This window comes from Salvelinus sp. IW2-2015, linkage group LG13 (genome assembly GCF_002910315.2).
Source record: "Salvelinus sp. IW2-2015 linkage group LG13, ASM291031v2, whole genome shotgun sequence".
Taxonomy (NCBI): Eukaryota; Metazoa; Chordata; class Actinopteri; order Salmoniformes; family Salmonidae; genus Salvelinus; species Salvelinus sp. IW2-2015.
In genome coordinates, this window is record NC_036853.1 from 24,202,632 (window position 1) to 24,218,931 (window position 16,300).

At 42.5% G+C, this 16,300-nt stretch overlaps 1 protein-coding gene across 1 annotated transcript in view; it reads right to left on the bottom strand.

Annotated features, from left to right (window-relative positions):
- The window catches only part of LOC111971402 (BMP/retinoic acid-inducible neural-specific protein 3-like), a 106,394-nt gene that overhangs the window by 40,069 nt on the left and 50,025 nt on the right, over nucleotides 1–16,300 (bottom strand). The window contains exons 3-4 of the mRNA XM_023998162.1: nucleotides 10,259–10,449; nucleotides 9,875–10,059 (exon numbers count right to left, since the gene is read on the bottom strand). Of these exons, the coding sequence (XP_023853930.1) occupies nucleotides 9,875–10,059; nucleotides 10,259–10,449 (376 nt within the window). The remainder of the gene's footprint in view (nucleotides 1–9,874; nucleotides 10,060–10,258; nucleotides 10,450–16,300) is intronic.

Genomic DNA, 16,300 nt, shown 5'->3' on the forward strand with positions numbered 1-16,300 from the left:
AGGTACAATTTAAAAATGTGGTTGTGCATCAGCAGTTGTCAATTAGCCCATGTCCAAATATTTTTTTTAGATTGGTAAATTAATCTAGCCAGCTATCTGAACTTGTAGTAATCATGGCCGAATTACCAACCGGGCACGAAGGGCATGAACCCCGTGGAGGCCCCCATTGATTTTGTTAGTCACTCTCAGTAAGATATCATATTAACATGGCATAAGTCATGGCAAAATGTGTAGAATTTCAAGAAATTAGCTGTAAAACTGCACATTTCTCTCCACCCCAAGGCAAAAGGAGTAGAATTATATACATTTGTTATAAAATTGCTAAACTTTCTCTCCACCCTATGAAAATAGTAAAATTGCAGAAAACTTGCTTTAAAATATTAAGTTATACAATATTATCTGTACGCCCCATGGAAAAAAATTGTCATATTGCAGCAAATTAACTTTTTCTTACTCTGGAGAGGGGAAAATAATCAAGAGTAGAGCCATTAAAATGTTTTGCCCATGAGCTGGAGGGGTCCCCAACCAAATCTCGCTTAGGGTCCTCAAAAGGCTAGGGCCGGCCCTGGGAGGGGATGTGTCTAGTATGCATCATCATACAGTACTATTAGTCAGCACCAGCATTCTGTCACTCACTCCTCATGAAGCATGCATTCTTCCTCTGATTCAGGCAAGGATGTCTTAAAGTGCCTCAGCCAAAGAATCTGCCACTGGGGACTTGTTTAAAAGTCTAACTAGCGGTTAGTGTTTGGGAATAGCTAATGGTTTTAAGGGAGAACGGCGAAAGTGCTCAAAAGTAATGCAGTAACAACCCTTTCATATTTTATTATGCATGGTGCATTGCCTCAAGTGTCTTGGAAGCTCAATTCTTTTCTAAATGCAAGCGTTAATATTATTATACTACCACTAAGGCAGAGGCATTGAAACTGAAAGAATCATGCCTTTTGTTAATTCAACCAATGGATAGTTCCACAAAAGCAGCATAAAATGCCAGTAAATGAACCAGAGATGTCATGTAAGTCGCTCTGGATAAGAGCGTCTGCTAAATGACTTAAATGTAAATGTAAATGTATTTGAATAACAATGGGTATTAAGAGGCCTGTACTCCAACCTGTTTAGAAAAATATGGAATGCCAGTAATGTTTCATAAGGAACGGCGATTCTTTGGAAATTGCTTCTTTCACAGCGCCAAAGAATCGGCCTGTTTTTAATCACTGGGGCATAGCCTTAGTCAATGCTGCATATCCCCATTTACATCCTAGATGTGTTTATGATTGTTGAGACATTCTTTGAGGATTCCGGCCAGATGTTTTAAAACCACTGTTTTCCTGGCTTACACTATCATCGCTAGCATAGCTGATGTTAGCTAGCTACCTTAACAAGCTATGGCTAGCCTACTTCAAAGCAACTTGGATTTGGCTTTGAAACATGATAACATTTCAAAAGGCAAATAATTAGTAGGAAAACATTTTGTCATGATTGTGATGTCGCCAGATTGACTTTACATGCAGTAAAAATTTAGCCAGCTAACCAAGATTGAGGGTACCACCGAATTTTTGTTAGCTAACATTAGCATTGCTAGCTATTTTTTATGAACTTTACTAGTAACAGTAATGGAGCGATTGAGCGGTGCTCTTCCCTTCTCTCAGAGCTTAATGATTCAGGTGCTCTGACCAGACAACGTTGCAGAGAGTAAACTGAGCTGGTTAAAGTTCAAGTTTACTCACAGCTTGCGATTGAGAAGGTTGACTGACAACCCAGAAAGGTTTAACGGTAAGCGAAGCTGGCTACAGCTCATACCTTTATCTAAATTTGTAAAGTTCCAAGATTCTATGACCTTGATAGAAAATAACAAAGTTACTCTTGTTTTTGCATCCAAGGGTACCTTTTTCTTGAGGGGGAGGACATCGAGACCTTGATACTATAAGGTTCTATGTGACATTTTTGTCAAAAATCAGTCAGTAACATATCTTCAGATGGTTCTTTATATGTCTGTGAAGTTAGATTTTTGAAAAAGTAAAGTGAAAAAAAGGAAAAACGAGTAAGTTTGATCAGCATAAACCCATTTGAACCCCTTGGCTCTATACGGTTCAATCTGAAATTGAATCACAAGCCTTAACAAATACAGACGGGCCAATCAGACCATCTCTTTGCCATCTGCCGCTAAGTATGGTCTAGGCCAGGTGTGGACAACTCCAGTCCCCGGAGTCCTGATTGGTGTCACTTTTGTCCCAGCACTAGCTTAGACACCTGACACCAATAATCAACTAATCATGATCTTCAGTTTAGAATGCAATTAGTTTAATCAGCTGTGTTTGCTAGGGATGGGAGGAAGTTACAATCTGTCCCCGAGGACTGTAGTTGCCCATCCCTGGTCTGGGCTAGTCTAGCCAACAAGCAAAATCTTAAAGTAAAATAAATCTTAAAGTAAATGATGTTGTTCCATCATTCAGTGATGACAGTAATTTGTCTGATGATCATAATACCTTTCTTTATGTATTTGATGATGTGTTCTGACTATCTTGGCAAACTAGTGGTATTCTATCATTTACATATTCAAATAGCTACAGTTTTCCCATCAAATCTTCTGCTACTGTCATTTCTCACTAGATTTATCTTGCGTTCCAAAGCTCAGCCTAACAAATTCTGTTAATTCTCCTACAAATGAACCATAACAGGACATGAATGACTGAACACCACATCCTAGCAGACCAGAAGATTGGGTGAAAAACACTCCTCTGTCCTTTCTCACAGTGATGGCTAGTTGTTTTTCAGGCTAATTGTAATAAACCTCAGTAGAAATTGACCAGAGTTGTAAATCAAACTTAAACCACCTGATTTATGTCCACCTGGTGCTTTTAGTGTTTCCTGTTAGTGTTCCATGCTCACTGGTAGGTTAAAGCACCATTTATTACGGACAGCGTGAGACACATTAACTCATACCCAAAATGTCTGACAAATGGGGTGAGCTCTCGAATAAATTATTGAAATGGAACCGATGATTCATCTCTCATGCGTAATTGTAGAGATACCACTTCCCCTCCTCTCTTCATCTATTTCATTTTCCCATTCCCTTTATTTTTTACCTGGTGTGTTACACTTCCAAAAAGTTTTGGGACACTGGAGAATAAGAGCACCTCCTCCCAGCTGCCCACTGCACTGAGGCAAGGAAACACTGGCACCACCGATAAATCTACGATAATTTCAGAAAGCATTTTTCTTATGGCTGGCCATGCTTTCTACCTGGCTACCCCTACCCTGGCCAACAGCTCCCCCCACAGAAACTTGCCCAAGCCCCCCCCCCCCCCCCCCCCCCCCCCCCCCCCCCCCCCCCCACCCCCCCCAAAAACTCCCCCCCCCCCCCCCCCCCCCCCCGGTTATCCTTCACCCAAATCCAGACAGCTGATTTTCTGAAAGAGCTGCAAAATCTGTATCCCTACAAATCAGCTGGGCTAGACAATCTGGATCCTCTCCTTCTAATATTAACCATTGAAATACCTATTAGAGGGTCCAAGTATATATATTTTTTTAAATAAAAAAAATGTAAAAATACATATATATATAAAAAGAAATACTAGCCTGTTCAACCTCTCTTTCGTATCATCTGAGATCCCCAAAGATTGGAAAGCTGCCGCGGTCATCCCCCTGTTCAAAGGGGAGAGACTCTAGACCCAAACTGTTATAGACCTCTATCCATCCTGCCCTACCTTTCTAAAATCTTAGAAAGCTAAGTTAACAAACAGATCACCGACCATTTCGAATCTCACCGTACCTTCTCCACTATGCAATCTGGTTTCCGAGCTGGTCATGTGTGCAACTCAGCCAAGCTCAAGGTCCTAAACGATATCATAACCGCCATCGATAAAAGACAGTACTGTGCAGCCGTCTTCATCGACCTGGCCAAGGCTTTCAACTCTGTCAATCACCGCATTCTTATCGGCAGACTCAATAGCCTTAGTTAATCAAATGACTGCCTCACCTGGTTCACCAACTACTTCTCAGATAGAGTTCAGTGTGTCAAATCGGAGGGCCTGTTGTCCGGACCTCTGGCAGTCTCTATGGGGGTGCCACAGGGTTCAATTCTTGGGCTGACTCTTTTCTCTGTATATATCAATGATGTCGCTCTTGCTGCTGGTGATTCTCTGATCCACCTCTACGCAGACGACACCATTCTGTATGCCCTTCTTTGGACACTGTGTTAACAAACCTACAAACGAGCTTCAATGCCATACAACACTCCTTCCGTGGCCTCCAACTGCTTTTAAATGCTAGTAAAACTAAATGCATGCTCTTCAACCGATTGCTGCCCGCAACCACCCGCCCGACTAGCATCACTACTCTGGACTAGAGGTCGACCGATTATGATTTTTCAACGCCGATACCGATTATTGGAGGACCAAAAAAAGCTGATACCGATTAATCGGCCGATTTAAAAACATTTTTTGTTGTTGTAATAATGACAATTACAACAATACTGAATGAACACTTATTTGACCTTAATAAAATACATCAATAAAATCAATTTAGCCTCAAAAAAATAATGAAACATGTTAAATTTGGTTCAAATAATGCAAAAACAAAGTGTTGGAGAAGAAAGTAAAAGTGCAATATGTGCCATGTAAGAAAGCTAACATTTAAGTTTCTTGCTCAGAACATGAGAACATATGTAAACTGGTGGTTCCTTTTAACATGAGTCTTCAATATTCCCAGGTAAGAAGTTTTAGGTTGTAGTTATTATAAGAATTATAGGACTATTTCTCTCTATACCATTTGTATTTCATATACCTTTGACTATTGGATGTTCTTATAGGCACTTTAGTATTGCCAGTGTAACAGTATAGCTTCCATCCCTCTCCTCGCCACTACCTGGGCTCAAACCAGGAACACATCGACAACAGCCACCCTCGAAGCAGCGTTACCCATGCAGAGCAAGGGGAACAACTACTCCAAGCCTCAGAGCGAGGGACGTTTGAAACGCTATTAGCGCGCACCCCGCTAACTAGCTAGCCATTTCACATCGGTTACACCAGCCTAATCTCGGGAGTTGATAGGCTTGAAGTCATAAACAGCGCAATGCTTGAAGCATTGCGAAGAGCTGCTGGCAAAACGCACGAAAGTGGTGCCTACCATCGCTCAGTCAGACTGCTCTATCAAATCAGACTTAATTATAACATAATAACACACAGAAATACGAGCCTTAGGTCATGGTCGACACAATTTCACCTGGTTAATATTGCCTGCTAACCTGGATTTCTTTTAGCTAAATATTCAGGGTTAAAAATATATACTTCTGTGTATTGATTTTAAGAAAGGCATTGATGTTTATGGTTAGGTACACGTTGGAGCAACGACAGTCCTTTTTCGCGAATGCGCACTGCATCGATTATATGCAACGCAGGACGAGCTAGATAAACTAGTAATATCATCAACCATGTGTAGTTATAACTAGTGATTATGATTGATTGATTGATTGTTTTTTATAAGATAAATTTAATGCTAGCTATCAACTTACCTTGGCTTCTTACTGCATTCGCGTAACAGGCGGGCTCCTCGTGAGGCAGGTGGTTAGAGCGTTGGACTAGTTAACCGTGAGGTTGCAAGATTGAATCCCTGAGCTGACAAGGTAAAAATCTGTAATTCTGCCCCTGAACAAGGCAGTTAACCCACCGTTCCTAGGCCGTCATTGAAATAAGAATGTGTTCTTAACTGACTTGCCTAGTTAAATAAAGGTGTAAAGAAAATAAAAAAAATTAAAAAAATTGCAAAATCGGGGTCCAAAATTACCAATTCCGATCGTTATGAAAACTTGAAATCAGCCCTAATTAATCAGCCATTCCGATTAATCGGTCGAACTCTACTCTGAACGGTTCTGACTTAGCATATGTGGACAAGTACACATACCTAGGTGTCTGGTTAGACTGTAAACTCTCCTTCCAGACTCACATTAGGCATCTCCAATCCAAAATTAAATCTAGAATCGGCTTCCTATTTCGCAACAAAGCCTCCTTCACTCATTCTGCCAAACGTACCCTCATAAAACTGACTATCCTACCGATCCTTGACTTCGGCGATGTCATTTACAAAACAGCCTCCAACACTCTACTCAGCAAATTGGATGTAGTCTATCACAGTGCCATCTGTTTAGTCACCAAAGCCCCATATACTACCCACCACTGCAACCTGTATGCTCTTGTTGGCTGGCCCTCACTACATATTCGTCGCCAAACCCACTGGCTCCAGGTCATCTAGGTAAAGCCCCGCCTTATCTCAGCTCACTGGTCACCATAGCAACACCCACACGTAGCACGCGCTCCAGCAGGTATATTTCACTGGTCAACCCCAAAGCCAACACACCATTTGGCCGCCTTTCCTTCCAGTTCTCTACTGCCAGTTCTCTACTTGACTGGAACGAATTGTAAAAATCACTGAAGTTGGAGACATATCTCCCTCTCTAACTTTAAGCATCAGCTGTCAGAGCAGCTTACCGGTCATTGTACCTATACACAGCCCATCTGTAAATAGCACACCCAACTACCTCATCCCCATATTGTTATTTTTTGTTGTTGTTCTTTTGCACCCCAGCATCTCTACTTGCACGTCACCATCTGCACATCTATCACTCCAGTGTTAATGCTAAATTGTAATTATTTCGGCTCTATGGCCTATTTATTGCCTTACCTCCCTAATCTTACTTTGTTTGCACACACTGTACATAGACTTTTCTATTGTGTTATTGACTGCACATTTGTTAATCCCATTTGGAACTCTGTGTTGTTGTTTTGTCGCACTGCTTTGCTTTATCTTGGCCAGGTCGCAGTTATAAATGAGAACTTGTTCTCAACTGGCCTACCTGGTTAAATAAAGGTGCAATAAAACGTCAAAAAATGAAATACAGTAGCTACAGCGTTTTCTCCTCTTGAAAATCTCTAAAAGCCATTGTCCGGTGCTCTCTCTGAGACGCTTTTGTCTTGCCATCCGTCTTCATCTTAGTGAGGTAGAAATCCATGGCCGGAATTAAAGCCTGCTGATGCTGTGAATATTTCACATCAGTCACCTGAAACTGCCTCCCAACAAATGCAACTCCGAGGACTTCTGCTCCATTCATCTTAATCAGAGGATTTTAGCAACACTTTGTCCACGAGGACACTTCCAACGCAGCCATGATATGTCCTTTTGCCAATTCAATTGAATGACTATGTCTTATCTATCTGTGGTTGCCCATGATGGGATAGCACTGGGATGAGTCAATGATAAATGGAAGGACGCAAACATAAATGGAAGGACGTAAACCAGATGCGCTAACAAAAGAAGGTATTTGGACATAAATAACGGATTTTTTCGAACAAAACAAACATTTATTGTGGACCTGGGATTCCTGGTGTGCTTTCTGATCTACTCATCAAGGTAATTGAATATTTATCATGTATTTTATTGTTTATAGTGACGCCATCTTTGCAGCTGTGGTATGCTACTATTGAGTGCCGTCTCAGATTATAGCGTGCAATTATTTTTCCGTAAAGTTTTTTTGAAATCTGACATAGCGGTTGCATTAAGAGAGGGTATATCTATGATTCAATGTGTATAACTTGTATTATCATCTATATTTATGATGAGTATTTATGTTGAAACGATGGGCTATGCAAAGTCACTGATGTTTTTGCATTTAGTGAATCTTGTAGCCTCAATGTAAACTCAGATTTTTTGTATAAATATGAATTTAATCAAACAAAACATGCATGTATTGTGTAACATGAAGTCCTATGAGTGTCATCTGATGAAAATAATCGAAGGTTAGTGATTCATTTTATCTCTATTCTGGTTTTGTGAAGCTATCTTTAGCTAGGAAAATGGCTGTGATTATTTTTGGTTTTGTGGTGACCTAACATAATCGTTTGTAGTACTTTCGCTGAAAAGCCTATTTGAAATCGGACACTTTGTGGGATTAACAACAAGATTACCTTTAAAAAGATATAAGACACATGAATGTCTGAGGAATTTTAATTATGAGATTTCTGTTTTTTGAATTTGGCGCCCTGTACTTGGACTGGCTGTTGTCATATCAGCCATAACACAATGTAACTCCAAGTCAATCACACTTCTGTGAAATCAAACTGTCCACTTAGGAAGCAACACTGATTGACAATAAATTTCACATACTGTTGTGCAAATAATAGACAACAGGTGGAAATTATAGGCAATTAGCAAGACACCCCAATAAAGGAGTGGTTCTGCAGGTGGTGACCACAGACCACTTCTCAGTTCCTATGCTTCCTGGCTGATGTTTTGGTCACTTTTGAATGCTGGCGGTGCTTTCACTCTAGTGGTAGCATGAGATGGAGTCTACAACCCACACAAGTGGCTCAGGTAGTGCAGCTCATCCAGGATGGCACATCAATGCGAGCTGTTGGCAAGAAGGTTTGCTGTGTCTGTCAGCGTAGTGTCCAGAGCATGGAGGCGCTACCAAGAGACAGGCCAGTACATCAGGAACGTGGAGGAGGTCGTAGGAGGGCAACAACCCAGCAGCAGGACCGCTACCTCCGCCTTTGTGCAAGGGGAGCAGGAGGAGCACTGCCAGAGCCCTGCAAAATGACCTCCAGCAGGCCACAAATGTGCATGTGTCTGCTCAAACGGTCAGAAACAGACTCCATGAGGGTGGTATGAGGGCCCGACGCCCACAGGTGGGGTTGTGCTTACAGCCCAACACCGTGCAGGACGTTTGGCATTTGCCAGAGAACACCAAGATTGGCAAATTCGCCACTGGCGCCCTGTGCTCTTCACAGATGAAAGCAGGTTCACACTGAGCACATGAGCACATGTGACAGACGTGACAGTCTGGAGACGCCGTGGAGAACGTTCTGCTGCCTGCAACATCCTCCAGCATGACCGGTTTGGCGGTGGGTCAGTCATGGTGTGGGGTGGCATTTCTTTGGGGGCCACACAGCCCTCCATGTGCTCGCCAGAGGTAGCCTGACTGCCATTAGGTACCGAGATGAGATCCTCAGACCCCTTGTGAGACCATATGCTGGTGCGGTTGGCCCTGGGTTCCTCCTAATGCAAGACAATGCTAGACCTCATGTGGCTGGAGTGTGTCAGCAGTTCCTGCAAGAGGAAGGCATGATGCTATGGACCGCCCGTTCCCAGACCTGATTCCAATTGAGCACATCTGGCACTCATGTCTCGCTCCATCCACCAACGCCACGTTGCACCACAGACTGTCCAGGAGTTGGCGGATGCTTTATTCCAGGTCTGGGAGGAGATCCCTCAGGAGACCATCCCCACCTCATCAGGAGCATGCCCAGGCGTTGTAGGGAGGTCATACAGGCACGTGGAGGCCACACACACTACTGAGCCTCATTTTGACTTGTTTAAGGACATTACATCAAAGTTGGATCAGCCTGTAGTGTGGTTTTACACTTTAATTTTGAGTGTGACTCCAAATCCAGACCTCCATGGGTTGATAAATTTGATTTCCATTGATAATTTTTGTGTGATTTTGTTGTCAGCACATTCAACTATGTAAAGAAAAAAGTATTTAATAAGAATATTTCATTCATTCAGATCTAGGATGTGTTATTTTAGTGTTCCCTTTATTTTTTTGAGCAGTGTATATCACAGGCTCACATGGAAACTGCCAAACGTCCTGCTGTGCAAAGGGCAAACTCAGCCGATCAGACTCATTATTCAGAAATAATGATGATCCCAGCTAGAGGGCTCTGAATGAAAGACAAAATGGATTGATGATATTTAAACCAAACACACATCCTGCTATTTAGGAAACGTTCATCCTGGCGCCAACAGACACAACTACAGCACACATCACAGATGGAACTACAAAGCAAAACTGCTAGGTTTATTCTAACCATTGTATGGTTACCTTGATGGCTGTGGATGCTATTTGGATGTGGTGCAGCTTGCGCAAGGTGCCTTCCCTGTCGATGAAGTAGGATGCAGCCAGCTGGTGGAGTGCCTCCAGAGTTACGGCCGTACCGTTGGCCTCGCTTGCCTCCACTGTCCTACTCAACCTCCGCTTGTCCACAAAGATCATTAACGACTCCTCCCCTAAACACAAACAAGGGCACAGAAAGGCGCAGAATATGCACTGAGAACTGGGCAGGGAATAGTCCACATCCAACACAACACCTATACAGCACAGAGAGAATGTGTTTCTGAAGCTGAGAATCAGCAGCGTACAGATTGAGTGGAAAGAAATAGGCCTTCCAATCATTACACCAATAAATAAAAGGTTTATTATTCTTACCCCCCAGGGTGGCTGAGAGTAGGAAGTGTGTTCCGTACTTCCTGATGATGCTGTCTGTGATAGAGCTGAGGCTGGGCCGTCTGCCCAGGTGCCTTATGGTCTGAAGGAACTCGGGGTCCAGAGGCAGAGCCAGACCATTGTTATCCTGTCTCTCTAGAGCCAGGCTGTTCACCTTCCAGCGGCCAAACTCCCTGCAATGTCACACACAAACATTAGTACGCACACACACACACAAACAAACTCACAGGCAGGGATGCACACACACACACACACTGGCAGGGCACACTCCATTAGCAAACACCCTCTATCATAGTCATAGTGAAGAGAGAGAAAAAGGGCTCAAGAGCATGTTACAGCCAGACCCAGCCCACAACCCCAGTGCCCTCTGCCAAAATGAAGAGTGGACCTTCTAAAGGTCTGCAGAGGCCCTGGCCCCGCCCCAGGATGAGGCCAATGTCTATCTGTGCTCTGAGTATTGAAAGAAGAATACAACATAGGATTATACTGTTCCAATTGCAGAGTGGACAGAACGACACAGCTTGGGCTGCATTAGAAGACTCATATTCAGATTCAGGCCATGCTGGGTGGAAAATATCATGTCTGCACAGCAACTCCGGTGACATTTGGATCTTTATGTGCCATTTCCTAAAAGATTAATGGTGCCATGCTGTTTTCAATGTGTTTTGATAATTGCTCTGTGCCTATCGTGAAAACACTGACCTTCCCCAACACTTTTTACACAATGGTGTAATCTCGGTTGTGTAGAGTGACTTGTGATGCCCTGCGGCTGGACTGGTTTGTAATCACTGGGGAAGACATTCTGCTCAAAGGGAGCGAGCAAGCAAGCACACACACACACACACACACACACACACACACACACACACACACACACACACACACACACACACACACACACACACACACACACACACACACACACACACACACACACACACACACACACACACACACACACTGTGCTGATGAGCTGCTCTCAAGGGTCCTCTGTAGAGGCTAAGACCCTCTGATGAGGATAAAGGGTCTTGATATCCATGCTGGCAGAGCAGGGCTCCAACGGTCTTTATCTAGATTACCATGTGGCTCAAATAGACCATAATAACCAGGGTTTAGTGGTCAGGCCTGTTATGGAAAGAAAGGATAATTGTAAAGCTGTCAGAAATGAGTGCTGCTGAGGTGTATTATTCCATTATAAGCAGTCCATGTTGCGAGTGTTCCACCACAGCAAGGATACTATATCTATAACTCACATTTCTATGTGAATTTGGTCAGGTCGCCCAAAAAGTTACATATTGCAGCTTTAACACCAGTGGGATTGCAATTGACACCACATGTGGTGAATAAATGAAGTGTTAAATGAATCACTTCTGAATCAACACTGTGTGGTGTTGTTACTCAACTGTGTTGAGTTCATTTCCATTAACCCTGAGTAAAAAAGACGTGGAAGGGGCCTTGTTCACATTTTCCCAGAATGCTTTGTTGCAGATTGATTTTTAGAAATGTATTTTAATATCTGTGTTTCTGCATAAACATTGATTGATTATTTGAACTAAACTAATCCAATCTGTAATTGCACCTGTTACTGAGATGGTTGTTACAATTTAGATGGTTTATGTAGTCTTTTTTGTCAAGTCCTTCACAATAGCAGTCATTTTGAATACAGGTTGTGGGTGATAAAATATTCAAATTGTTGGATATCCTTACTCTGGCTGGATTCCGATAGGAATTACTAATCACTTCACAAACCATCTTATTGTGACTTGGAGGTCTGATATGGCCCATGAGCCAAGAGTTTCAGACCACAATGTTGAGGATAACTAGGCCATAACTAAAGTCATTATGAAATGTACAGAGTATACAAAACATTAAGAACAGTTCCTTCCATGACATAGACTGACCAGGTGAATCCAGGTGAAAGTTATGATCTGATATTGATGTCACTTGTTAAATCCACTTCAATCAGAGTAGATGATGGGGAGGAGACAGGTTAAAGAAGAATTGAGACAATTGAGACATGGATTGTATATTGTCGTGGAAATTCTAATCAATAATGAGGAGAGACAAGGTCAATCACCAATCAGGATATTACTTTATTCAAACCTTATTAATAAGGGAGCATAGAGCAATTGCTTCCACAATATTGAGGCTGGTCGACTCAACACTCCGAAGTGTTGTGGCGAGCAGCTCTGATACAAACAAGAAAACATATATTTTATATCAAAGATACACCATCTTGGTCTACATGACAAACAACAGAATCATGGAATGGGTCACAAGGTGAGACTTGATATATGAGAAAGGAGTATCCCCCAGCCAGATAGCATTTGTTATGAAGCCTGTTCTTATTGTACAAAGTTTGGCCCCTAACACAAGGCTCTGATCTCATCACTTGTACTTCACAGTACAGAAACACCAACTCATTCTATGGCATGAATCAAATGTAAAGTCCTGATGGGACTGAGTCTCTGGGTCATACACTAGGTATAGGATGACGTACAATTGTAAATCAGAGATGACCTACAATTGTTCCAGACACTACCCATTTACATTTACATTTAAGTCATTTAGCAGACGCTCTTATCCAGAGCGACTTACAAGTTGGTGCATTCACCTTATGATGTCCAGTGGAAACAACCACTTTACAATAGTGCATCTAAATCTAAGGGGGGGGGGGGGTTAGAAGGATTATTTATCCTATCCTAGGTATTCCTTAAAGAGGTGGGGTTTCAGGTGTCTCCGGAAGGTGGTGATTGATTCCGCTGACCTGGCGTCGTGGGGGAGTTTGTTCCACCATTGGGGTGCCAGAGCAGTGAACAGTTTTGACTGGGCTGAGCGGGAGCTGTACTTCCTCAGAGGTAGGGAGGCGAGCAGGCCAGAGGTGGATGAACGCAGTGCCCTTGTTGGGGTGTAGGGCCTGATCAGAGCCTGAAGGTACGGAGGTGCCGTTCCCCTCACAGCTCCGTAGGCAAGCACCATGGTCTTGTAGCGGATGCGAGCTTCAACTGGAAGCCAGTGGAGAGAGCGGAGGAGGCGGGGTGACGTGAGAGAACTTGGGAAGGTTGAACACCAGACGGGCTGCGGCATTCTGGATGAGTTGTAGGGGTTTAATTGCACAGGCAGGGAGCCCAGCCAACAGCGAGTTGCAGTAATCCAGACGGGAGATGACAAGTGCCTGGATTAGGACCTGCGCCGCTTCCTGTGTGAGGCAGGGTCGTACTCTGCGAATGTTGTAGAGCATGAACCTACAGGAACGGGTCACCGCCTTGATGTTGGTTGAGAACGACAGGGTGTTGTCCAGGATCACGCCAAGGTTCTTCAGATTCCCTCAACAAATTGACAACTAGAATGCCAAAGGTCTGCAAAGGTGTAATTGCTGCAAATGGAGGAATCTTTGACGAAAGCAAAGGACACAATTATTATTTCAATTAAAAATCATTATTTATAACCGTGTTAACGTCTTGACTATATTTCCTATTCATTTTGCAACTCATTTCATGCATGTTTTCATGGAAAACAAGGACATTTCTAAGTGACCCCAAACTTTTGAACCGTAGTGTATGAAAAACACTTATATCATGCTGACATAAATTGACCAGGTGAATGAGTTCTTTCAAAGAGTTCACATATTCGAACATTAAAAAATAACACACAGTGCCATTTTGATTGGGAGTAATTAGCACTGTGACAACCAACTCCTGAGACAAACAACCCCAGTCTCCTCTATACTTTAATATTGTGCCTATTTTTATAAATAACAGGGAAGCTTTTTGGATTGTGTGCACTAGGCCTAATGTTTGTAGCCTATTGTTTGTAGAATTATTGGGGGACTGACAAATTAGTTAATTGATTGTTAAAATATACCCTGGAAACAGTTTCATTTGTGACTCGTTTCAGCAAACTAGGCYTATGTCGCAGGTCACTACTTCACAGGAGAGCCATTTGAACGTAAACTATTTTTTTGCTGTTGCCAGAAATGCCTTCTGGAACATGTGAACTTTTATGTGCCTTAATAACAAACTTGTATGCAATTTGTAAATACGAATAAATTGTTAAATTACGAGCCTAGTTGGTTAAGCCACAGAAAAAGTAGTTACCTTCCCACTAGCCATGATTGGCTGAGATAATGAGTGGGCTGGACATGCCGAGAGAGGAGTTCAGATTGGTCTGCCATATAGAAGGCTTCTATCTGTTTGAGCTGGTCAGTCTGTGTTGGTAATTCTGTCGAACGCAGATTTTTTTATGTATCGTGTAGTGGAGCTGCATAAGGGTTGATCTCCACTTTCTGGAGGATCGAGTTTTGAAATCAGTGGAATTAGAGTATGATAGCTAAAGAAATTGAGAAAATACCTGTCTCCGGATGACATCTTCAAACTAAGGGCAACCCTGGCATGGCATCTGTGACAGTCCATCATGCATGATGATGTATACAGGTAAGATAGTCTCGCTAGCTACATTTTCAGATATTACACATTTCTAATTTTGACAGAAAGTGGTTTCATTTCAAGCTGAAGTGTACTGTTAGCTAGCTAGCTGACGTTAGCTGGCTGGCTCGCTAGCTAACGTTACGTGTATGATGTTATTATTCGTGTCTCAGATCTGTTTGCTTTGRTAGTTAGAGACTAATGTTAGCTAGCTAACATTGAACCTGGTTGARTAGCTACCACTACCAGCAGATTCCTGCAAGGCGTTGTAACGTAATGAGTTGGCACTATGTTCATTGTTATTTAACTAACTAACGTTAGCTGGCTGGGTCGCTAGCTAACGTTATGTGACGTGTATGATCTCACATGTTGTTTACCTAGCTAGGTTAATTGTGTTTACCAAGCTAGCTACATGTCTTAAGCTAAAGTGTACTGTTAGCTAGCTAGCTAACGTTAGCTGGCTGGCTCCCTAGCTAACGTTACGTGTATGATATTATTATTCGTATCCCAGAGCCGTTTGCTTGGCTAGTTAGAGCCTAATGTTAGCTAGCTGCCTGGCTGGCTCGCTAGCTAACATTACATATATGATGTTATTATTTGTATCTCAGAGCCATTTGCTTTACTTGTTAGAGCCTAATGTTAGCTCGCTAACATTTAATCTGGTTGGTTAGCTCCCATCCGATTCATGCAGGGTAGTAATGACATTATTTGGCTCTATGTTCATTGTTGTTTAACTAGCTAACGTTAGCTGGCTGGCTCGCTACCCCACACATCTTGTGTCAGGCCTTACCTTCCCCAAGGCCAAAGGAGGGAGTGACTGGCACACAAACATTGTGGACACAAGTAATTGGTTCCCCATTAATCACGCCATCCCTTCACATGGTTTAAAATAGGTAAAGACACATTCACATATGAAGACAATGTTCCCTCCTGTCCTCTTCTCTATCTGATATTCTGCATAGCACCAGGGACATGTGATAGACACGTTTGACTTCTCCCCTCTCTGGACCCCAGGTGACTGAGACCCATATGAGGGAAGAAGTGCAACTCTACGGACAATTCCTTCAACCTCATGGCTTGGTTTTTGCTCTGACATGCACTGTCAACTGTAGAACTTTACATAGACAGGTGTGTGCCTTTCCATATCATGCCCAATCAATTGAATTTACCCCAGGTGGACTCCAATCAAGTTTTAGGAACATCTCAAGGATGATCAATGGAAACAGGTTGCACCTGAGCTCACTTTAGAGTCTCATAGCAAAGGGTCTGAATACTTATGTAAATAAGGTGATTCTGATTTTATTGGGAATACATTTTCAGAAATGTCTAAAATCCTGTTTATGCTTTCTCATTATGGGGTATTGTGTGTAGATTGATGAGGAAAACATTTTAATACATTTTAGAATAAGGCTATAATGTAACAAAATGTGGGAAAGGTGAAGGGGTCTGAATACTTTCAAAATATACTGTATAGTCATAAGGGTTTACTTTTAATTCAAACACATTCACTTAGGCAGTCACTTGGTAAAGGCTTCAGGAATAGAAAGTATTGAATGCAACAACCATGTCTCTGTCACTTACAAACGCAGTCATGGGTGGG